Source organism: Phallusia mammillata, chromosome 8, assembly GCF_965637545.1.
Source record: "Phallusia mammillata chromosome 8, kaPhaMamm4.hap1.1, whole genome shotgun sequence".
NCBI lineage: Eukaryota > Metazoa > Chordata > Ascidiacea > Phlebobranchia > Ascidiidae > Phallusia > Phallusia mammillata.
Window position 1 is genome coordinate 2,003,056 of NC_137259.1, and position 23,967 is coordinate 2,027,022.

General features: G+C 38.0%; 1 protein-coding gene across 1 annotated transcript; it reads left to right on the forward strand.

Annotated features, from left to right (window-relative positions):
* Positions 1-17,042: 17,042 nt before the first annotated feature.
* LOC145204363 (CD63 antigen-like) lies at positions 17,043-23,146 on the forward strand. Its single transcript, XM_080076877.1, has 9 exons — positions 17,043-17,180; positions 17,616-17,751; positions 17,918-17,970; positions 18,421-18,495; positions 18,934-19,023; positions 19,246-19,354; positions 20,227-20,309; positions 20,405-20,488; positions 21,450-23,146. Exons 1-9 carry the CDS (start codon positions 17,121-17,123, stop codon positions 21,513-21,515), a joined length of 756 nt encoding a protein of 251 aa, XP_079933003.1. The 5' UTR covers positions 17,043-17,120; the 3' UTR covers positions 21,516-23,146.
* Positions 23,147-23,967: the final 821 nt, after the last annotated feature.

Genomic DNA, 23,967 nt, shown 5'->3' on the forward strand with positions numbered 1-23,967 from the left:
TTCTTCGTCCTATCGAACCTCCAAACCGGTTTAAACCAGTTTTCAAAATCGAATATTTTGACCCGATTTTTGAAAAAACCATAAGGCTATAGCCTTTCCGTTTTTTCGAATTTTGAGGGTCAAAAATCGAAGAAAAATCCGGTTTTCGGTGGGTTTTCGTGGGAATATTCCAGTTTCAAACTGGTTTTGACCGGTTTCTTCCTCCTATCGAACCTCCAAACCGGTTTAAACCAGTTTTCAAAATCGAAAATTTGGACCCGATTTTGAAAAAACCCTAAGGCTATAGCCTTTCCGTTTTTTCCAATTTTGGGGGTCAAAAATCGAAGAAAAATCCGGTTTTCGGTAGGTTTTCGTGGGAATATTCCAGTTTCAAACCGGTTTTGACCGGTTTCTTCGTCCTATAGAACCTCCAAACCGGTTTAAACCAGTTTTCAAAATCGAATCTTTTGACCCGATTTTTGAAAAAACCCTAAGGCTATAGCCTTTCCGTTTTTTCCAATTTTGGGGGTCAAAAAATCGAAGAAAAATCCGGTTTTCGGTGGGTTTTCGTGGGAATATTCCAGTTTCAAACCGGTTTTGACCGGTTTTGACCGGTTTCTTCCTCCTATCGAACCTCCAAACCGGTTTAAACCAGTTTTCAAAATCGAAAATTTTGACCCGATTTTGAAAAAAACCCAGGGCTATAGCCTTTCCGTTTTTTCCAATTTTGGGGGTCAAAAATCGAAGAAAAATCCGGTTTTCGGTGGGTTTTCGTGGGAATATTCCAGTTTCAAACCGGTTTTGTCCGGTTTCTTCGTCCTATAGAACCTCCAAACCGGTTTAAACCAGTTTTCAAAATCGAATATTTTGACCCGATTTTTGAAAAAACCATAAGGCTATAGCCTTTCCGTTTTTTCCAATTTTGGGGGTCAAAAAATCGAAGAAAAATCCGGTTTTCGGTGGGTTTTCGTGGGAATATTCCAGTTTCAAACCGGTTTTGACCGGTTTCTTCCTCCTATCGAACCTCCAAACCGGTTTAAACCAGTTTTCAAAATCGAAAATTTTGACCCGATTTTGAAAAAACCCTAGGGCTATAGCCTTTCCGTTTTTTCGAATTTTGAGGGTCAAAAATCGAAGAAAAATCCGGTTTTCGGTGGGTTTTCGTGGCAATATTCCAGTTTCAAACCGGTTTTGACCGGTTTCTTCCTCCTATCGAACCTCCAAACCGGTTTAAACCAGTTTTCAAAATCGAAAATTTTGACCCGATTTTTGAAAAAACCCTAAGGCTATAGCCTTTCCGTTTTTTCCAATTTTTGGGGTCAAAAAATCGAAGAAAAATCCGGTTTTCGGTGGGTTTTCGTGGGAATATTCCAGTTTCAAACCGGTTTTGACCGGTTTTGACCGGTTTCTTCCTCCTATCGAACCTCCAAACCGGTTTAAACCAGTTTTCAAAATCGAAAATTTTGACCCGATTTTGAAAAAACTCTAGGGCTATAGCCTTTCCGTTTTTTCCAATTTTGGGGGTCAAAAATCAAAGAAAAATCCGGTTTTCGGTGGGATTTCGTGGGAATATTCCAGTTTCAAACTGGTTTTGACCGGTTTCTTCCTCCTATCGAACCTCCAAACCGGTTTAAACCAGTTTTCAAAATCGAATATTTTGACCCGATTTTTGAAAAAACCCTAAGGCTATCGCCTTTCCGTTTTTTCCAATTTTGGGGGTCAAAAAATCGAAGAAAAATCCGGTTTTCGGTGGGTTTTCGTGGGAATATTCCAGTTTCAAACCGGTTTTGACCGGTTTCTTCCTCCTATCGAACCTCCGAACCCGTTTAAACCAGTTTTCAAAATCGAAAATTTTGACCCGATTTTTGAAGAAACCATAAGGCTATAGCCTTTCCGTTTTTTCCAATTTTGGGGGTCAAAAAATCGAAGAAAAATCCGATTTTCGGTGGGTTTTCGTGGGAATATTCCAGTTTCAAACCGGTTTTGTCCGGTTTCTTCCTCCTATCGAACCTCCGAACCGGTTTAAACCAGTTTTCAAAATCGAATATTTTGACCCGATTTTTGAAAAAACCATAAGGCTATAGCCTTTCCGTTTTTTCCAATTTTGGGGGTCAAAAAATCGAAGAAAAATCCGGTTTTCGGTGGGTTTTCGTGGGAATATTCCAGTTTCAAACCGGTTTTGACCGGTTTCTTCCTCCTATCGAACCTCCAAACCGGTTTAAACCAGTTTTCAAAATCGAAAATTTTGACCCGATTTTGAAAAAACCCTAGGGCTATAGCCTTTCCGTTTTTTCGAATTTTGAGGGTCAAAAATCGAAGAAAAATCCGGTTTTCGGTGGGTTTTCGTGGCAATATTCCAGTTTCAAACCGGTTTTGACCGGTTTCTTCCTCCTATCGAACCTCCAAACCGGTTTAAACCAGTTTTCAAAATCGAAAATTTTGACCCGATTTTTGAAAAAACCCTAAGGCTATAGCCTTTCCGTTTTTTCCAATTTTGGGGGTCAAAAATCGAAGAAAAATCCGGTTTTCGGTGGGTTTTCGTGGGAATATTCCAGTTTCAAACCGGTTTTGTCCAGTTTCTTCGTCCTATAGAACCTCCAAACCGGTTTAAACCAGTTTTCAAAATCGAAAATTTTGACCCGATTTTGAAAAAACCCTAAGGCTATCGCCTTTCCGTTTTTTCGAATTTTGGATGTCAAAAAATCGAAGAAAAATCCGGTTTTCGGTGGGTTTTCGTGGGAATATTCCAGTTTCAAAACGGTTTTGTCCGGTTTCTTCGTCCTATCGAACCTCCAAACCGGTTTAAACCAGTTTTCAAAATCGAAAATTTTGACCCGATTTTGAAAAAACCCTAAGGCTATAGCCTTTCCGTTTTTTCCAATTTTGGATGTCAAAAATCGAAGAAAAATCCGGTTTTCGGTGGGTTTTCGTGGGAATATTCCAGTTTCAAACTGGTTTTGACCGGTTTCTTCCTCCTATCGAACCTCCAAACCGGTTTAAACCAGTTTTCAAAATCGAAAATTTTGACCCGATTTTGAAAAAACCCTAAGGCTATAGCCTTTCCGTTTTTTCGAATTTTGGATGTCAAAAATCGAAGAAAAATCCGGTTTTCGGTGGGTTTTCGTGGGAATATTCCAGTTTCAAACCGGTTTTGACCGGTTTTGACCGGTTTCTTCCTCCTATCGAACCTCCAAACCGGTTTAAACCAGTTTTCAAAATCGAAAATTTTGACCCGATTTTGAAAAAACTCTAGGGCTATAGCCTTTCCGTTTTTTCCAATTTTGGGGGTCAAAAATCAAAGAAAAATCCGGTTTTCGGTGGGTTTTCGTGGGAATATTCCAGTTTCAAACTGGTTTTGACCGGTTTCTTCCTCCTATCGAACCTCCAAACCGGTTTAAACCAGTTTTCAAAATCGAATATTTTGACCCGATTTTTGAAAAAACCCTAAGGCTATCGCCTTTCCGTTTTTTCCAATTTTGGGGGTCAAAAAATCGAAGAAAAATCCGGTTTTCGGTGGGTTTTCGTGGGAATATTCCAGTTTCAAACCGGTTTTGACCGGTTTCTTCCTCCTATCGAACCTCCGAACCCGTTTAAACCAGTTTTCAAAATCGAAAATTTTGACCCGATTTTTGAAGAAACCATAAGGCTATAGCCTTTCCGTTTTTTCCAATTTTGGGGGTCAAAAAATCGAAGAAAAATCCGGTTTTCGGTGGGTTTTCGTGGGAATATTCCAGTTTCAAACCGGTTTTGACCGGTTTCTTCCTCCTATCGAACCTCCGAACCCGTTTAAACCAGTTTTCAAAATCGAAAATTTTGACCCGATTTTTGAAGAAACCATAAGGCTATAGCCTTTCCGTTTTTTCCAATTTTGGGGGTCAAAAAATCGAAGAAAAATCCGATTTTCGGTGGGTTTTCGTGGGAATATTCCAGTTTCAAACCGGTTTTGTCCGGTTTCTTCGTCCTATCGAACCTCCGAACCGGTTTAAACCAGTTTTCAAAATCGAATATTTTGACCCGATTTTTGAAAAAACCATAAGGCTATAGCCTTTCCGTTTTTTCCAATTTTGGGGGTCAAAAAATCGAAGAAAAATCCGGTTTTCGGTGGGTTTTCGTGGGAATATTCCAGTTTCAAACCGGTTTTGACCGGTTTCTTCCTCCTATCGAACCTCCAAACCGGTTTAAACCAGTTTTCAAAATCGAAAATTTGGACCCGATTTTGAAAAAACCCTAGGGCTATAGCCTTTCCGTTTTTTCGAATTTTGAGGGTCAAAAATCGAAGAAAAATCCGGTTTTCGGTGGGTTTTCGTGGCAATATTCCAGTTTCAAACCGGTTTTGACCGGTTTCTTCCTCCTATCGAACCTCCAAACCGGTTTAAACCAGTTTTCAAAATCGAAAATTTTGACCCGATTTTTGAAAAAACCCTAAGGCTATAGCCTTTCCGTTTTTTCCAATTTTGGGGGTCAAAAAATCGAAGAAAAATCCGGTTTTCGGTGGGTTTTCGTGGGAATATTCCAGTTTCAAACCGGTTTTGACCGGTTTTGACCGGTTTCTTCCTCCTATCGAACCTCCAAACCGGTTTAAACCAGTTTTCAAAATCGAAAATTTTGACCCGATTTTGAAAAAACTCTAGGGCTATAGCCTTTCCGTTTTTTCCAATTTTGGGGGTCAAAAAATCGAAGAAAAATCCGGTTTTCGGTGGGTTTTCGTGGGAATATTCCAGTTTCAAACCGGTTTTGACCGGTTTCTTCCTCCTATCGAACCTCCGAACCCGTTTAAACCAGTTTTCAAAATCGAAAATTTTGACCCGATTTTTGAAGAAACCCTAAGGCTATAGCCTTTCCGTTTTTTCCAATTTTGGGGGTCAAAAAATCGAAGAAAAATCCGGTTTTCGGTGGGTTTTCGTCGGAATATTCCAGTTTCAAACCGGTTTTGACCGGTTTCTTCCTCCTATCGAACCTCCGAACCCGTTTAAACCAGTTTTCAAAATCGAAAATTTTGACCCGATTTTTGAAGAAACCATAAGGCTATAGCCTTTCCGTTTTTTCCAATTTTGGGGGTCAAAAAATCGAAGAAAAATCCGATTTTCGGTGGGTTTTCGTGGGAATATTCCAGTTTCAAACCGGTTTTGTCCGGTTTCTTCGTCCTATCGAACCTCCAAACCGGTTTAAACCAGTTTTCAAAATCGAATATTTTGACCCGATTTTTGAAAAAACCATAAGGCTATAGCCTTTCCGTTTTTTCGAATTTTGAGGGTCAAAAAATCGAAGAAAAATCCGGTTTTCTGTGGGTTTTCGTGGGAATATTCCAGTTTCAAACCGGTTTTGACCGGTTTCTTCCTCCTATCGAACCTCCAAACCGGTTTAAACCAGTTTTCAAAATCGAAAATTTTGACCCGATTTTTGAAAAAACCCTAAGGCTATCGCCTTTCCGTTTTTTCGAATTTTGGATGTCAAAAAATCGAAGAAAAATCCGGTTTTCGGTGGGTTTTCGTGGGAATATTCCAGTTTCAAAACGGTTTTGTCCGGTTTCTTCGTCCTATCGAACCTCCAAACCGGTTTAAACCAGTTTTCAAAATCGAAAATTTTGACCCGATTTTGAAAAAACCCTAAGGCTATAGCCTTTCCGTTTTTTCGAATTTTGGATGTCAAAAATCGAAGAAAAATCCGGTTTTCGGTGGGTTTTCGTGGGAATATTCCAGTTTCAAACTGGTTTTGACCGGTTTCTTCCTCCTATCGAACCTCCAAACCGGTTTAAACCAGTTTTCAAAATCGAAAATTTTGACCCGATTTTGAAAAAACCCTAAGGCTATAGCCTTTCCGTTTTTTCGAATTTTGGATGTCAAAAATCGAAGAAAAATCCGGTTTTCGGTGGGTTTTCGTGGGAATATTCCAGTTTCAAACCGGTTTTGACCGGTTTTGACCGGTTTCTTCCTCCTATCGAACCTCCAAACCGGTTTAAACCAGTTTTCAAAATCGAAAATTTTGACCCGATTTTGAAAAAACTCTAGGGCTATAGCCTTTCCGTTTTTTCCAATTTTGGGGGTCAAAAATCAAAGAAAAATCCGGTTTTCGGTGGGTTTTCGTGGGAATATTCCAGTTTCAAACCGGTTTTGTCCGGTTTCTTCGTCCTATCGAACCTCCGAACCGGTTTAAACCAGTTTTCAAAATCGAATATTTTGACCCGATTTTTGAAAAAACCCTAAGGCTATAGCCTTTCCGTTTTTTCCAATTTTGGGGGTCAAAAAATCGAAGAAAAATCCGGTTTTCGGTGGGTTTTCGTGGGAATATTTCAGTTTCAAACCGGTTTTGACCGGTTTCTTCCTCCTATCGAACCTCCAAACCGGTTTAAACCAGTTTTCAAAATCGAAAATTTGGACCCGATTTTGAAAAAACCCTAGGGCTATAGCCTTTCCGTTTTTTCGAATTTTGAGGGTCAAAAATCGAAGAAAAATCCGGTTTTCGGTGGGTTTTCGTGGCAATATTCCAGTTTCAAACCGGTTTTGACCGGTTTCTTCCTCCTATCGAACCTCCAAACCGGTTTAAACCAGTTTTCAAAATCGAAAATTTTGACCCGATTTTGAAAAAACTCTAGGGCTATAGCCTTTCCGTTTTTTCCAATTTTGGGGGTCAAAAATCGAAGAAAAATCCGGTTTTCGGTAGGTTTTCGTGGGAATATTCCAGTTTCAAACCGGTTTTGTCCGGTTTCTTCGTCCTATAGAACCTCCAAACCGGTTTAAACCAGTTTTCAAAATCGAAAATTTTGACCCGATTTTTGAAAAAACCCTAAGGCTATCGCCTTTCCGTTTTTTCCAATTTTGGGGGTCAAAAAATCGAAGAAAAATCCGGTTTTCGGTGGGTTTTCGTGGGAATATTCCAGTTTCAAAACGGTTTTGTCCGGTTTCTTCGTCCTATCGAACCTCCAAACCGGTTTAAACCAGTTTTCAAAATCGAAAATTTTGACCCGATTTTGAAAAAAACATAAGGCTATAGCCTTTCCGTTTTTTCGAATTTTGGATGTCAAAAATCGAAGAAAAATCCGGTTTTCGGTGGGTTTTCGTGGGAATATTCCAGTTTCAAACTGGTTTTGACCGGTTTCTTCCTCCTATCGAACCTCCAAACCGGTTTAAACCAGTTTTCAAAATCGAAAATTTTGACCCGATTTTGAAAAAACCCTAAGGCTATAGCTTTTCCGTTTTTTCCAATTTTGGGGGTCAAAAAATCGAAGAAAAATCCGGTTTTCGGTGGGTTTTCGTGGCAATATTCCAGTTTCAAACCGGTTTTGACCGGTTTCTTCCTCCTATCGAACCTCCAAACCGGTTTAAACCAGTTTTCAAAATCGAAAATTTTGACCCGATTTTGAAAAAACCCTAGGGCTATAGCCTTTCCGTTTTTTCCAATTTTGGGGGTCAAAAAATCGAAGAAAAATCCGGTTTTCGGTGGGTTTTCGTGGGAATATTCCAGTTTCAAACCGGTTTTGACCGGTTTCTTCCTCCTACCGAACCTCCGAACCCGTTTAAACCAGTTTTCAAAATCGAATATTTTGACCCGATTTTTGAAAAAACCCTAAGGCTACAGCCTTTCCGTTTTTTCCAATTTTTGGGGTCAAAAAATCGAAGAAAAATCCGGTTTTCGGTAGGTTTTCGTGGGAATATTCCAGTTTCAAACCGGTTTTGACCGGTTTTGACCGGTTTTGACCGGTTTCTTCCTCCTATCGAACCTCCAAACCGGTTTAAACCAGTTTTCAAAATCGAAAATTTTGACCCGATTTTGAAAAAACTCTAGGGCTATAGCCTTTCCGTTTTTTCCAATTTTGGGGGTCAAAAATCGAAGAAAAATCCGGTTTTCGGTAGGTTTTCGTGGGAATATTCCAGTTTCAAACTGGTTTTGACCGGTTTCTTCCTCCTATCGAACCTCCAAACCGGTTTAAACCAGTTTTCAAAATCGAATATTTTGACCCGATTTTGAAAAAACCCTAAGGCTATAGCCTTTCCGTTTTTTCCAATTTTGGGGGTCAAAAAATCGAAGAAAAATCCGGTTTTCGGTGGGTTTTCGTGGGAATATTCCAGTTTCAAACCGGTTTTGACCGGTTTTGACCGGTTTCTTCATCCTATCGAACCTCCAAACCGGTTTGAACCAGTTTTCAAAATCGAAAATTTGGACCCGATTTTGAAAAAAACCTAAGGCTATAGCCTTTCCGTTTTTTCCAATTTTGGGGGTCAAAAAATCGAAGAAAAATCCGGTTTTCGGTGGGTTTTCGTCGGAATATTCCAGTTTCAAACCGGTTTTGACCGGTTTCTTCCTCCTATCGAACCTCCGAACCCGTTTAAACCAGTTTTCAAAATCGAAAATTTTGACCCGATTTTTGAAGAAACCATAAGGCTATAGCCTTTCCGTTTTTTCCAATTTTGGGGGTCAAAAAATCGAAGAAAAATCCGATTTTCGGTGGGTTTTCGTGGGAATATTCCAGTTTCAAACCGGTTTTGTCCGGTTTCTTCGTCCTATCGAACCTCCAAACCGGTTTAAACCAGTTTTCAAAATCGAATATTTTGACCCGATTTTTGAAAAAACCATAAGGCTATAGCCTTTCCGTTTTTTCCAATTTTGGATGTCAAAAATCGAAGAAAAATCCGGTTTTCGGTGGGTTTTCGTGGGAATATTCCAGTTTCAAACCGGTTTTGACCGGTTTTGACCGGTTTCTTCATCCTATCGAACCTCCAAACCGGTTTGAACCAGTTTTCAAAATCGAAAATTTGGACCCGATTTTGAAAAAACCCTAAGGCTATAGCCTTTCCGTTTTTTCCAATTTTGGGGGTCAAAAAATCGAAGAAAAATCCGGTTTTCGGTGGGTTTTCGTGGGAATATTCCAGTTTCAAACCGGTTTTGACCGGTTTCTTCCTCCTATCGAACCTCCGAACCCGTTTAAACCAGTTTTCAAAATCGAAAATTTTGACCCGATTTTTGAAGAAACCATAAGGCTATGGCCTTTCCGTTTTTTCCAATTTTGGGGGTCAAAAAATCGAAGAAAAATCCGATTTTCGGTGGGTTTTCGTGGGAATATTCCAGTTTCAAACCGGTTTTGTCCGGTTTCTTCGTCCTATCGAACCCCAAACCGGTTTAAACCAGTTTTCAAAATCGAAAATTCGGACCCGATTTTGAAAAAACCCTAAGGCTATAGCCTTTCCGTTTTTTCCAATTTTGGGGGTCAAAAAATCGAAGAAAAATCCGGTTTTCGGTGGGTTTTCGTGGAAATATTCCAGTTTCAAACCGGTTTTGACCGGTTTCTTCCTCCTATCGAACCTCCTAACCGGTTTAAACCAGCTTTCAAAATCGAAAATTTTGACCCGATTTTGAAAAAACCATAAGGCTATAGCCTTTCCGTTTTTTCCAATTTTGGGGGTCAAAAATCAAAGAAAAATCCGGTTTTCGGTGGGTTTTCGTGGGAATATTCCAGTTTCAAACTGGTTTTGACCGGTTTCTTCCTCCTATCGAACCTCCAAACCGGTTTAAACCAGTTTTCAAAATCGAATATTTTGACCCGATTTTTGAAAAAACCCTAGGGCTATAGCCTTTCCGTTTTTTCCAATTTTGGATGTCAAAAATCGAAGAAAAATCCGGTTTTCGGTGGGTTTTCGTGGGAATATTCCAGTTTCAAACTGGTTTTAACCGGTTTCTTCCTCCTATCGAACCTCCAAACCGGTTTAAACCAGTTTTCAAAATCGAAAATTTTGACCCGATTTTTGAAAAAACCCTAAGGCTATAGCCTTTCCGTTTTTTCCAATTTTGGGGGTCAAAAAATCGAAGAAAAATCCGGTTTTCGGTGGGTTTTCCGTGGGAATATTTCAGTTTCAAACCGGTTTTGACAGGTTTTGACCGGTTTCTTCATCCTATCGAAACTCCAAACCGGTTTTAACCAGTTTTCAAAATCGAAAATTTTGACCCGATTTTGAAAAAACCCTAAGGCTATAGCCTTTCCGTTTTTTCGAATTTTGGGGGTCAAAAATCGAAGAAAAATCCGGTTTTCGGTGGGTTTTCGTGGGAATATTCCAGTTTCAAACTGGTTTTAACCGGTTTCTTCCTCCTATCGAACCTCCAAACCGGTTTAAACCAGTTTTCAAAATCGAAAATTTTGACCCGATTTTTGAAAAAACCCTAAGGCTATAGCCTTTCCGTTTTTTCCAATTTTGGGGGTCAAAAAATCGAAGAAAAATCCGGTTTTCGGTGGGTTTTCCGTGGGAATATTTCAGTTTCAAACCGGTTTTGACAGGTTTTGACCGGTTTCTTCATCCTATCGAACCTCCAAACCGGTTTTAACCAGTTTTCAAAATCGAAAATTTTGACCCGATTTTGAAAAAACCCTAAGGCTATAGCCTTTCCGTTTTTTCGAATTTTGGGGGTCAAAAATCAAAGAAAAATCCGGTTTTCGGTGGGTTTTCGTGGGAATATTCCAGTTTCAAACTGGTTTTGACCGGTTTCTTCCTCCTATCGAACCTCCAAACCGGTTTAAACCAGTTTTCAAAATCGAATATTTTGACCCGATTTTTGAAAAAAACCTAAGGCTATCGCCTTTCCGTTTTTTCCAATTTTGGGGGTCAAAAAATCGAAGAAAAATCCGGTTTTCGGTGGGTTTTCGTGGCAATATTCCAGTTTCAAACCGGTTTTGACCGGTTTCTTCCTCCTATCGAACCTCCAAACTGGTTTAAACCAGTTTTCAAAATCGAAAATTTTGACCCGATTTTGAAAAAACCCTAAGGCTATAGCCTTTCCGTTTTTTCCAATTTTGGGGGTCAAAAAATCGAAGAAAAATCCGGTTTTCGGTGGGTTTTCGTGGGAATATTCCAGTTTCAAACCGGTTTTGTCCGGTTTCTTCCTCCTATCGAACCTCCAAACCGGTTTAAACCAGTTTTCAAAATCGAATATTTTGACCCGATTTTTGAAAAAATCCTAAGGCTATAGCCTGTCCGTTTTTTCCAATTTTGGGGGTCAAAAAATCGAAGAAAAATCCGGTTTTCGGTGAGTTTTCGTGGGAATATTCCAGTTTCAAACCGGTTTTGACCGCTTTCTTCCTCCTATCGAACCTCCAAACCGGTTTAAACCAGTTTTCAAAATCGAATATTTTGACCCAATTTTTGAAAAAAACCTAAGGCTATAGCCTTTCCGTTTTTTCCAATTTTGGGGGTCAAAAAATCGAAGAAAAATCCGGTTTTCGGTGGGTTTTCGTGGAAATATTCCAGTTTCAAACCGGTTTTGACCGGTTTCTTCCTCCTATCGAACCTCCTAACCGGTTTAAACCAGCTTTCAAAATCGAAAATTTTGACCCGATTTTGAAAAAACCATAAGGCTATAGCCTTTCCGTTTTTTCCAATTTTGGGGGTCAAAAATCAAAGAAAAATCCGGTTTTCGGTGGGTTTTCGTGGGAATATTCCAGTTTCAAACTGGTTTTGTCCGGTTTCTTCCTCCTATCGAACCTCCAAACCGGTTTAAACCAGTTTTCAAAATCGAATATTTTGACCCGATTTTTGAAAAAATCCTAAGGCTATAGCCTGTCCGTTTTTTCCAATTTTGGGGGTCAAAAAATCGAAGAAAAATCCGGTTTTCGGTGAGTTTTCGTGGGAATATTCCAGTTTCAAACCGGTTTTGACCGCTTTCTTCCTCCTATCGAACCTCCAAACCGGTTTAAACCAGTTTTCAAAATCGAATATTTTGACCCAATTTTTGAAAAAAACCTAAGGCTATAGCCTTTCCGTTTTTTCCAATTTTGGGGGTCAAAAAATCGAAGAAAAATCCGGTTTTCGGTGGGTTTTCGTGGAAATATTCCAGTTTCAAACCGGTTTTGACCGGTTTCTTCCTCCTATCGAACCTCCTAACCGGTTTAAACCAGCTTTCAAAATCGAAAATTTTGACCCGATTTTGAAAAAACCATAAGGCTATAGCCTTTCCGTTTTTTCCAATTTTGGGGGTCAAAAATCAAAGAAAAATCCGGTTTTCGGTGGGTTTTCGTGGGAATATTCCAGTTTCAAACTGGTTTTGACCGCTTTCTTCCTCCTATCGAACCTCCAAAGCGGTTTAAACCAGTTTTCAAAATCGAATATTTTGACCCGATTTTTGAAAAAATCCTAGGGCTATAGCCTTTCCGTTTTTTCCAATTTTGGATGTCAAAAATCGAAGAAAAATCCGGTTTTCGGTTGGTTTTCGTGGGAATATTCCAGTTTCAAACCGGTTTTGACTGGTTTCTTCCTCCTATCGAACCTTCAAACTGTTATGTTTGAGATATTCAGCTCAGAGCAGTGAGTCTTAATGTACTTTGCTAGTTTTTTTTTCTGAAATTACAGATGTTTTATCTTTGTTTGTATAGTTTCAATTGCGTTGGAGTTGTCAGGAATTTCTGCTTGTCGATTATTTCGCTGGGCAGTTGGTGTTCCCGACCTCACGTTTACGCTTACGTGGAACAATTTGAAACCGAGTTCTATAATTACAACATATTTGTCTAACGTTCAAATTGGAAGGATTTATCTGCATAAGAACCGGAGCTTTGCTGTCCATACCACAAAGTCGTCAGTGTTTTTGTCAAGCCAAACTATAACCAACAACTTAACAGCCCTAATCCCGCTGAATAACCCTACGGTATTTGAGGGCGTTTTGTGATCACTGCGAAGTCTGGTGTAACAGTTTATACATACATTTCTCATCTTATGGTTTTCACATGTAAGTTCAAATATATTTGTTTGTGCTAAACGATGTTACACATTACTGAAGCAATCATTGATTGTTATTATTTTATCTTTTCTGTGACAAACCTTTTCCATGACTCGTTTACTCTTGTTTTCAGATTGTTCGACATTAGAAATGTCCACAGAATCACTTCTTATGACTGATCGAATGTTTGGAAGTACTGCAGTTTTCCAATGCGAGGATTCGGTGTTTTGAAGTAATTCTTTCGTCTATGGAAGAAAGACAACTGTGATGTGCAATGCATTTGTCCAATGGAACGAAAGTAGTTTGAAATGTTACAAAGGTAAAACGTTGTTATGAAAAGTAACAATTGTACAATGTTACACAATACAAGACGCAGTACAGTTGCCCAACGATAATTTTGTTTTTGCTTTCAATGACTATTTCAAATTTTCAAGACAATTTCTGGATTTAAACAAGCGCACCAACAACCAAACCTTTAAGCATCACACAAGTGTGCTGTTATTCTGTGATCGTTTCAACTACAGCATATCAACATTCGTCACTATCTGCAACAACAAGATCTTAGCTACCGGATCTAATGTAACCCTATGACATATTTTTGCGTAGGACTAAAGTGTTTTGGTAACAGTGGCAAAACAACACTACCTTAACAGGTTTCTGATAACTCTGTTTGTTGTGTTAAGTTCGCATGGGCCAACATGACTCTGACGTCATCCCAACACAACTGCATTGTGACGTGTCGACAAACATCACGTGATAACCAACGTATCAGATTTGCAAGACTCAAAATTCTTTGTAGACTTAAGAAACGATCTTTTAGCATGGATATCTTATGTAATAAATACGTTTTCTATCTTCCAGTTCCACCCCTAATTCGAAACAACAGTATTTTGTACTTCAAGGTCACCTTGTTCCAGCAAAACTTTGTTAAGATCACTTTTAACTCAAACTCTGGACTATCCATACATAATGCAGTTGCTGGTTTCAAACAAGGTAGGAATAATATTTGTACCTAGTAATATATTATTTCAAATCAGCTTTAACACTGTATAAGTTACAACAAAACCGATTCTTACGCTTTGTTTTGTTTTTCAGGAAAAGAAGTACACAATATTTATTATTTAACTCATGGAACTGAGAACAAAGTGTTTTTGCATTTTGCAAATGTAAGTGTTCAAACTTAAAATTTTAACCGAAACACAAACACACATCTTTCATTTTGATTTAGACCACAGAATCAGATTTGGGCGAATACCTAATCATCATTAGGGCACCGGGGCCGTTCAAGACAACTTTCACAGTCCACCTAATTCTCGCTAAGGCTGTACACACAAAAGCAATTGTCTCTGCTGCTAATGAGGGGATTTCCCCAACTGTTATCACACTTGCTGTGCTGATATGTTTCATCACTGCTTATTGCCTTGACTTTGTCGGTTGTTTTGTGGAAGCAGCGATGTGAAGGTCACAAGCCTGAAGGTCAAGCTATTTCTAATACTGCTGCCTGATGTTTGTGCGGTTGTTGTAATTGTTTTTATCTTTAGGCAACCCAACCAATTCGAACGACCACATTTACGCAAATGACCAAGTATTGTCCGAAAGAAGGTAAGCAATCAAACAACACAACTGAAATTTTACGTTGATTAATACGGCCATGCATTTGGTGATATGCATAATGAAACCAAAAAGATGCAAGCACACTTATATGAACTTATTTTGGTTTGCAGGCTTCAGTCAAATTATACAGCGGGAAACCGATCCACCAACAAGAGTGAATACATCAACGTCCAACCTGACAACGACACTTACGAAACATATTAAAAAAGCTCTCAAAAAACAAAAACAAAATCTGCACCCAGATCGTACATTTTAATATGATTGCATGCAAAGTGATGTGAAATGTATATATCATTCCGTATTTTTGATTTATGTTCCGCAAACAATAATGATGCGCGAAAATCACAGACCAAATAGGAACTGTCGTTTTGGCTACACCAGGCACTAACAATATGTTTAGGTTTCCGCTAGTGGTCGCAAAAGCGCATTTTTTGATGACGGGAAGTGATTAAAGTCGGCGGGGCAATGAGCATATGGTTTGTCACTTCGCCTGCGCCTAATAAATCAAGTTAGGCCTGGCACTGGTTGAGTTTTTGAGCCTTATTTCTCGGTATAATCATGCTGGTCAGTAAGTTTTGTCTGTCCCAGTAAGCTGTGTCTGAATCAACTAAGAGTTGCGTGAGATAATATTTTATACCACGTTCGTCCGATCTTGTATACGTTTTGTGTATGATTTGTAGTCAGTTTCACACTTAAACAAACTGTGCTTTACTTACAAAGCATGTTACTTGCGGTACATATAAACCTTTGTAGCACCAGTCAAGACCTGAAAATGGTTACAACTAAATATAAATAGATATGGTTGCAGACGTATGTTCAAGCAGTTAAAGCCATGGTTGCAAAATGTTAGTAATAGTAGATTTACAGCGAAACCTCTGCTAAAGCAAGTGGTGAACATGGTTAGTTTTGTGTAAGAATCAGCTATTACATCATTTGAGCATTTGAAAAGTATTTGAAGTCGTTTGTGTTTGTTAACGTTCGTGTCACGCTACTTTATAATAGGAACAAGCTTCTCACGATCTGTCGTCGAAGTCGGTATGTAATAAGTGATGTATGAATCACATTTTATACCTTTCTGTCAAATTTGAACCACCGTCTGCATAAAATTTTCTACAAAAATCAAAATTGAAACCTGTTTGAAGCCATCTGTGTTTACCATTTGTAGCTTTAATTACGTGGAAGTCTAATGGTTAATTCGAATTTAAACTTTTCACTTCATGATGTGCAGTTCAACTGCAAGCAGACGTCATCGAAAGTTCACTCACGTGATGCACAAGCCTTTTGTTTCGTCACAATTGTCACGCGCTAGCTAGGGTAGAAGGAATGACGTTTGGATGGGATTCAAGTATCTCGAGGGCTGTTGCGACGTTTTGTGTTTTCAACATACACAGCATTTCAATAACGGAACGGTTTCCGATGGAACAACTGAACCCATGTTGTTTTTTGTTGGGCTGTGAAATCTGCACAGAAATCTGAGTAATTGAAAATAGTTTATGATAGTTTTGTCTTGACTATTTCATGTCAGTCTTTGGGTACGTGGCGTAAGAAAGTGGCTGTGATACAGTGTTACCATATCGTGCGTGCGCTTGAACAGAACCGAGCATCTGTATCTGAATTGATGGCCATAGTGGGCGTTTTTCCGTTGATGTAAGTGACAGGTGCGTTGTGACAATTGGCATTCAACGTGATTTGCTAAAGGCAGCCACTTAGCGATCAAGGCAATTTGGTCCTCATGGACAACCCGCAATACAGGAGGTTATTAATACTTGGTTAAAACATTTCGGTATTCCCAACCATGTTGTGTTATACCAGAGGGAAAATTTTGTTACTTAGCTGACAGCCTCGCCATCGAGACATTTTTGTCGCCCTGTCGCTTCCCTTTCCGGCGCTGATGAAACAAAAGCCCGGCCATCCCACTTAACTCAGCAGTCATCATATGCTTATGAGTCATATGTGTAGAGAGCCGGTACATGGAACAGTATGTCCTAAATGAGACAGAGAAGTCAGGATGCATGTTTCGAGTTGTTTAACCAGGAAGTGTGTTGGTTGTCTGGTTGGTTGGTTAATTAGGTTGATGTTTTGAAGTGGTTTCTATATGTTATGTTGAATTTAAACAAAATTCTAGCAAGTGAGTTGCATTAGGTTTAGTTTTAGGTGTAAAAGGAGATTTTCGTCTGCATAAAAACGTATTATCCATTGTGTTACTCAGGATTTAGTTGCAAGAATTTTATGCACAACATATGGCCGGTTATCTACCAAACAACTAATGAACATTTAAGAACGAATCTTTAAAAACGTTTTCAGAAGCAATATAAAAATGTGGACAAAACTCACATATATCTAAAGTGTTGCAAATTTTTGCAAATACCAAATACATAGAGTGTTGTTGCTAACAGCACACATCCTTAAGCAAAGCAGCTCACGAGAAGTTACGCAAGTTTGTTCCTTGGTATTTCGCAGCAATTCGCCAACGCTTACGTTACAGCGCCTGTTTGTCAAGTACAGCAATTTGCAAACACATTACGCCGAACAAAAGGCACTTGCGACATCAATTTAACCACCAACAACGCGAAATGAGTGTTTCATAAAGCTAATTAAAATACAGTATCAAGAAAACACCGAATTTTTCAATTCTTCGGCTGCTGTGCTAAACTCTTCCGCAAAAAAACCTACATCTAGACGTTTTCGAGAAACACTAAATTATATTGGCAATTAGAAACTATAATGAACTTCTGTTTTCTTTCTTATTCAGCTTACTTTACTAGCACTGTAGAGACTGCATCTGGTTTAAGTGTTATTATTTTTTGTCAAACATTTAAACAACAAAATCAAAGATGGACTGTGGAATGAAATTTATCAAGTATCTGCTTTTTGCATTCAACCTGATTTTCTTTGTAAGTGGTTTAAGCTTATAACTGGAGTGTTCTAGGGTTTAGGTTTTCCGAAGCAATTGCGGCATTTATTAACATAAGTCCATTATGAATTTCCGCTTTACAGTAAAACATTTTAAGAAACCGAAAATAAGCCCAACACAATGTATCATCCGACATGCAAATAATATTTTGAGTTAGTTTAAAATCCTAAAGTTAGTTTTTGTGACATTTCAACAAGCCTTCAACGTTTTGAAATACATGAGAATCAGGTCTGCGATCCGTGGTTGATTGCAGATGGTTAAATGACAGATCACAAAACACAATCTCACCTAAAGACGAGTATTATCATGTGACAGTTTACTTTAAAACTGCCTCCTCTGCATACCGTTAAGTTCAACAGAAACAACAGTCTTATCTCATAATAAGAAGCCAGATTTTAAAACTACAATTTTCCAGATCTTTGGCATTGCTATGATTGCGGTGGGAGCGGCTGTAGAGATCAAATACAGAAGTTTGGTTACATTGACTGGAAGCGCAATATCAGCGGCTCCAGTTCTTGTCATATGTATCGGAGTTTTCATCTTTCTTATTGGTAAGATACCGAGTAAATTGTGTGTAAACTTACACTTAGTTTGCAACTGAATATTTGTTCATTGTTTTTGCAGTTTCGCCATTTTTATTGCTAAGATTTCAGTAGTAGGGTACTTATTGTGTAAAAACTCTTATTTCACAATATTTTAATCTGTATTTGGTTTCAGGTTTCTTTGGATGTTGTGGGGCTTACAAAGAGAATTACTGCATGGTCACTACTGTAAGTATTGTTATAATCATATTTTTAAACAATCTTTTCGAAAAAAACTTCAAAATGACTGACTTGTTCTATTTAAAACTACACATGCGACTTCTAATTTATTTTATGTTATCCGCAACTTCAATCGTCCGTAATGAGCGCGAGTTGGTCCAGGACGATTTCTGCATAAGCACAGTATTATGCACCTGTAACATAATTAATTAACGAAATTGCGCTAACCAGTTTCAATAAACGTTGTGGGCAAATAAGCTGCTTATCCAAAACAGGTCTTGTTTTAATTATGATTTTTAGTTAAATTATATATTGCTTTGATGCCAGATATAACATATAAATGCGGTTGGTCAGATCATGTGTGCGTGTTCCGTTGCTAAGTACGTGGGATTTTTCCACATACATCCTCTTTGCCAACTTCCTTATTGGTTGCGCTGATCAGTTGTTTTCCTTGTTTAGTTTGCTGCTCTCATGGGATTTATCCTGATCCTCGAAATTGCTGCCACCATTTCAGCTTACGTTCTACGTGCTAAGGTAACATTACTTCAGCAATGGTTCTCCACTTTTGGACTTCATCGCCTAAACAGAACATGCCGATTTCTCTCGCGTGACAACGGTTTGGCGTTGGGGCTTTAGAGTAGCATTTTGCTTGAAGAAATGTGTGTGAAAAAAGCGTTCTTAAAGCAGTTTTACTTGGGGGTAATGGGTTCGAATCCCATGTAAGGCTGTAAACAATTATTGTAGGAATTGGACAAATGTTGATTAAATTGATAGAAAAAAGTAACAGTCTAAATTGAAAAGATACTTCTGCCTTAGTTAACCTCTAGAAGTTCATTGAACCTAGAAATTGTTTAAGGTTAAATAAATTAAAATATATAGCCAAATACAAAACGCAAACAACATTCAGCCGTTTTCAAGCGGAAAAGCACAACATTTTAAGACAGACAGACCGTAACTCCTTCCTACTCAAAGGTTGAAGTCTATCTCAAGAAGTCCTTCAAGAAGTCGATTGCCGAGTACAAGTCCGAAACGAAAAAGGCCTTCAACTTCATTCAAGTTCAGGTTAGTCTAACTACCTTTGTTGCAATATAATCCACTTAGGCCGACTTCTATAATCCACAGAGTCACACAAGTTTGAATGATTGTTACTTAGTAGAATTTTGACATTTTCAACTCATAATTACCACACAGCCATACCTATGAACATCTAGACAACTATTCAAACTTAATGATTTTACATTTATATTTGTGTTGATCTAATTACGCCATCGATGTACCTTACAGTTCAAATGCTGTGGGTCTGTTAGCTATGCTGACTGGAACAACAGCGCCATCTTTATCGCCGAGGCCAAAGCGGAAGCAGCTAAGCTAAAGTATAACTCCACAGTTACAGGTAATCATGAATTGAATTAAGGACCATTTGTACTTTATCGGTCACAAGCTATAATAGACCTAATCAAACTCAATTTACAACTCAAACTCTTAGGGAGTTGAAGGTTTAAAGCATGTTTTCCATCATATTTTGGCTTGCGACAAAACAATGGCCTTACAAAGAGGCGAATTCACAAGCGTTTCGCAAGAATGGTATACGTAGACTTTGTTGGAGGGTGGCCGTTAGGTGGCTAACATGGCGTCCGTTCGAACACTTAAGTATACATTCGAGATGATAGAATGTGTCCAGTGCGTGTTTATAGTGTGTGTGCTTTATAAACGAAAACGCAAAACCTATATAACGCAAAGCACATGTTGCAAAATTAACACACGAAAAAATGCAATAGTACGAGTTTAAGTGCGGGTACACTAAATCACATTTGCAGGCACACGGCTGGAAACACACGTTTCCTGATTCCCGTAACAACAGGAAACTACGACAGCTTAATCCCCATCACACAAACACGAACAAGGCACAAAGCCGGGACACATAAAAATACGCTAAATTCAAATGAATTGTGGTCATGGGCAATTATCGAAGTTTTGATGTTAAATCTAATCCTTTCGCATGTCAACCACCGCAACTTGACACAAATAGCTATTTTATTTGTTTCCGCGAATGAGGGCAAAATGCTGATAACTTTACTCAAGATAAATACGAAATAAAATACAATAAGTGGTTTGGGGCAGCGCCAAAAACATAAACGCGGCAACCCTTCATTAAAACCACCACTTAAAAAGTTTTGTTTGTTGAAATAAGTTTCTGTACTGTTGTTGAAATAGAATTATGTTTGAATAAGATTAGTAACATTGCATGCTGTTTATATGTTTCAGCTGCCATATTGGTTCCTGACAGTTGTTGTATCAAGGAAACTGTGGGTTGTGGTCTTTTGAAAACAAGGAAAATCCATCCTTCGGTAAGTTGACTTATAGTTTGGCAACAGTTAAAAGCTATGTACGCTCAATGTGTATTTATTATCCTTCTGCTAACCTAAGTTCTTTATTTCTCCAGGGTTGTGTCCCAAAAATTGAAACTCTGTTTAAGAAAAACATCATTGCTGTCGGAGGTATTGGAGTGGCAATTATCATCATTCAGGTTAGTTTAGTGGTAGAACAGACTACAGTTCGTTCTGAGATATACCAAAAAAGTATTTAAACCCCGTAGAACAAGTTTGTTGCAAACGTTTTGACACTACGATTGTCATCATGAGTAAAAACAAATTACTAATTATGACAACAGTTTCGTCGATACGACGTCTGAACCAAATGTTAAAGAACATTAGTTCATAGATTGCCTATTGCTTTTTCTTTCATTTGTTGTAACAATAGTAGTTGCAAACTAGATTAGATTTGCCTGTTGCAACAAAAATGATCTAAGATATGTCGACATTTTTTGAATCATGTTTTTAAGTATGTAAAGCTATTATATTAGTATTGTCAACCTAAAATTTAACGTTTAATGTATAAACGCTTTAATCTGTTCATGCATGCACTACAACAACAAAATTTCAGTAATTCTTCTAGCCTAGTCTGCAAGACTATTGTCGGAAAGTTGTGACATGCCCTAGTCGTATGGATTCAGTCACAGCATTGAAATAACTCTGATTGATCCACAGCCTAAGTATAGCTTCAACACACTGTCAGTCTAGCAGTAGTTTGTTTCCTATCTCATCTTGGCGTCTATTGTTTTTGTTAAGCGCTGTTTCCCGTTGTCACAAAACAGTTAGAAGAGCTAAAACAACATATGGTATCAAGTCTAAGCTAAAAACCATTATAGAAGATAGGAGTTTCGTTGCTTATAATATTCTTTTAGTTTTCTTTTGGGGTTAATGATGGCAATTGCCACAAAGCATACATTTGAAAGAAAAAAAAATTATACATTTACTCCATTGATACTTTGGGTGGACACGATGATTTCATCTTTAATCCAAGTCTTATAAGGTTTTTTTCACGGACTTTATATGGAAAATATTATCACCTATCTTCAAACCAAACTAACTAATAGTTTGAGGTCAAACTGTAACCAGTTTTGACTATATTGTTTTTTATATTTTCAGATCATCGGTATAGTGTTCGCTTGTATGCTGATGAGAACTATCAAGGCTCAATACGAGGTTGTCTAACGTGGTTTCTGCATACTGGAACATCGTGTCTGTAAAACTCAATTAGGATTGACTCAAAGACAAAACAAACAATAGCTAGATTAGATTGTTTCACTATGAATATATGGACTTCCTTATGCTTCAAAATTTTAGCATTTAATTAACTATTGGCTTCGAATATGAAAAAGGGTTTTTTATTTTGCTTGATGTGTTCATTAGTAAACGTAGAATTGACTTCGAAACATTTTTTTCTGTTCTGTCCATGCACAAACAACACGCAATTTTCCCCAATATTTACTATTAAACGCCAAACAGTTATAACACAGTAAGTAAGCGATTTTAGGGCCCCTAGATTCGCAATCTGTTCTAAAATACAAGAACCGACAACTCTATATCCTGTTTTTTACCATATCTACTGACAGCTTTACTTCACAACAATATCATATTTTTTTGGCGCTCATTAAAGTGGTAAACAGACTGCTCAAATTAATCTCTGTTTTAAAATACAATTAGTAACGAGTTTATAGTTTAGACTTGCTTTTTGTTTTTATAATGACAAAAAGTTGTTCCGTTGCTACATCACCGCCATATACTGTAAAATGTAACTTTCTAATGGCTTGATTTTAACGCGGTTTGAATGACTTAGGTGTGGGTTTTTAATTGTCAGCGTTTTCTTAAAAAGTGTCATATTGCATCTTGTACATAAACCATTATTCACGTCTTTGTTATTACCGCTTTTGTCTAATATAAAACCAGTTAACATCAAGAAAGTAATTCAGTTTTTAATGAAACAACAAGTAACCTGTTTCGACTGTTTGTTTGTACAATTTGGTTAACCGATAAAAAATAAACTAAAATATTTGAAATCTGAAATATCAATTAACACAAAGCGCTCCTCTTTGCATTGGACAGATCGTTTTCCATTGTTTATGTTTTCTGTGTTTGCGTCAGAGGAAGTAAAGGACCACTATCGTTTCCGTAAAAGTACCAACCGTGCAATGACAGTTCGCTGTACTTTCCCATTTATTTCACTGATTGTCTGTATGTGTTTTTGTTTATATGCTACTCTGCTTAGCGAATCGGGGATGTTTTGCAATTTCAAGGCCTGTTGCCAACAAGCATTATGTATATTGTTTCATGTTGTTTCGCATTGTTGGTGGTAGCGTTTGTCTAACGGTCCAAACAGTGGCCGGTCTAATTTCGGTTCTCGTTATACTTTAGGCCAATATCAAAAACAAAACTATTTTTGTCCACGTGAACCTTAAAATCACATCTTTTGATAAAATATACTTTTCGGTTTTTCTTGGTCTTTGTTAGTTAGATTTAGCAATGGTTTGTTTGTCCTATGAATACTGCCTGTGTGTTTGTCTTGTTTTCTATTACATGTTCGGGTTTAACCAAGGTTTTTTTCCTCATATTACCTTTCTATCACCTATTACCTGCGACAAAACGGGACCAATGCTTCCCTATGGCCTGCAACGTAGTTTAATCACTCGAAAACAAATCAAACTTCGCAACATTATTGTTTAAGAAAGTTGTGATGTGGTCAACAGCAAGCCGAAACTCACTCGTACTGATGTTGCACTACCTTGCTCGTCATTTGATGTTACTCGGACCGTTGGGAAAATAAACCGCAAGCGTAAAATGATAAACGTGTCTCTATGATCCTATGGTCGTATAAAGCGATTTAAAACAGAAATATTATGTCTATGAAGTTTTTTGAACTTAACTACAATGGCTTTATATAAGCTATTGCTGCCAGGCATAGTATCAAGTTTAAAGAGCTCTTCTGGCAAATGTGATTTTATTCCGACGTTTCGACGTCCTATACAGGAAAAATTTCCTTTGTTTATCGTGCACTGTACTAGTCGCATTCAGTGTTATTTATGAAGACGACCTGTATAGGACGTCGAAACGTCGGAATAAAATCACATTTGCCAGAAGAGCTCTTTAAACTTGATACAATGGCTTTACTTAACAACGCCACGAAATCTACCAAACAACGGGCATTTCTAACGATATGCTTAAACGTTCAATAAAATATTTTTGGAAGGAAAAAGGGTAACGTACAATGTTTCAGATTATGCTTTCAAGAAACCACCAAAAACTTCTAAAAGTCGTGTTTGAAAAGGACTAAAGTATTTGACACGCAAGGCAAACATCAAATTAAACCAATTTATATGGAAAGTCCCTTGCAGTGAATGCGAATGACGAAATAGCTTTAAACGAAACTGGAAGTAGGAGACAATAGGATGATTCAAAATTTCGTGACCGACTGGAACAGTTCAAAACCACAAATTAAAACCTAATTTTTCAGCAAAAGCATTGTCATAAAATGAGGCCTATACGTAAGAACTTGTGATGTCGATACAAGTTTGCTCGAAAAACGCTGACAAAAATAAGGTTTTTTAGACAAAGAAATTTCCGCATTTTGATGCAACCAAAAACTATTTTTGTCTTTCTTTCAATTTGA

Excerpts from the sequence above, each read along its gene's own strand:
- LOC145204363 (XM_080076877.1), top strand. The coding sequence starts at position 17,121 with ATGGACTGTGGAATGAAATTTATCAAGTATCTGCTTTTTGCATTCAAC. Across the intron at positions 17,181-17,615 it reads CATTCAACCTGATTTTCTTT|ATCTTTGGCATTGCTATGAT; the intron begins GTAAGTGGTTTA and ends ACAATTTTCCAG. Across the intron at positions 20,310-20,404 it reads CAAGGAAAATCCATCCTTCG|GGTTGTGTCCCAAAAATTGA; the intron begins GTAAGTTGACTT and ends TTATTTCTCCAG.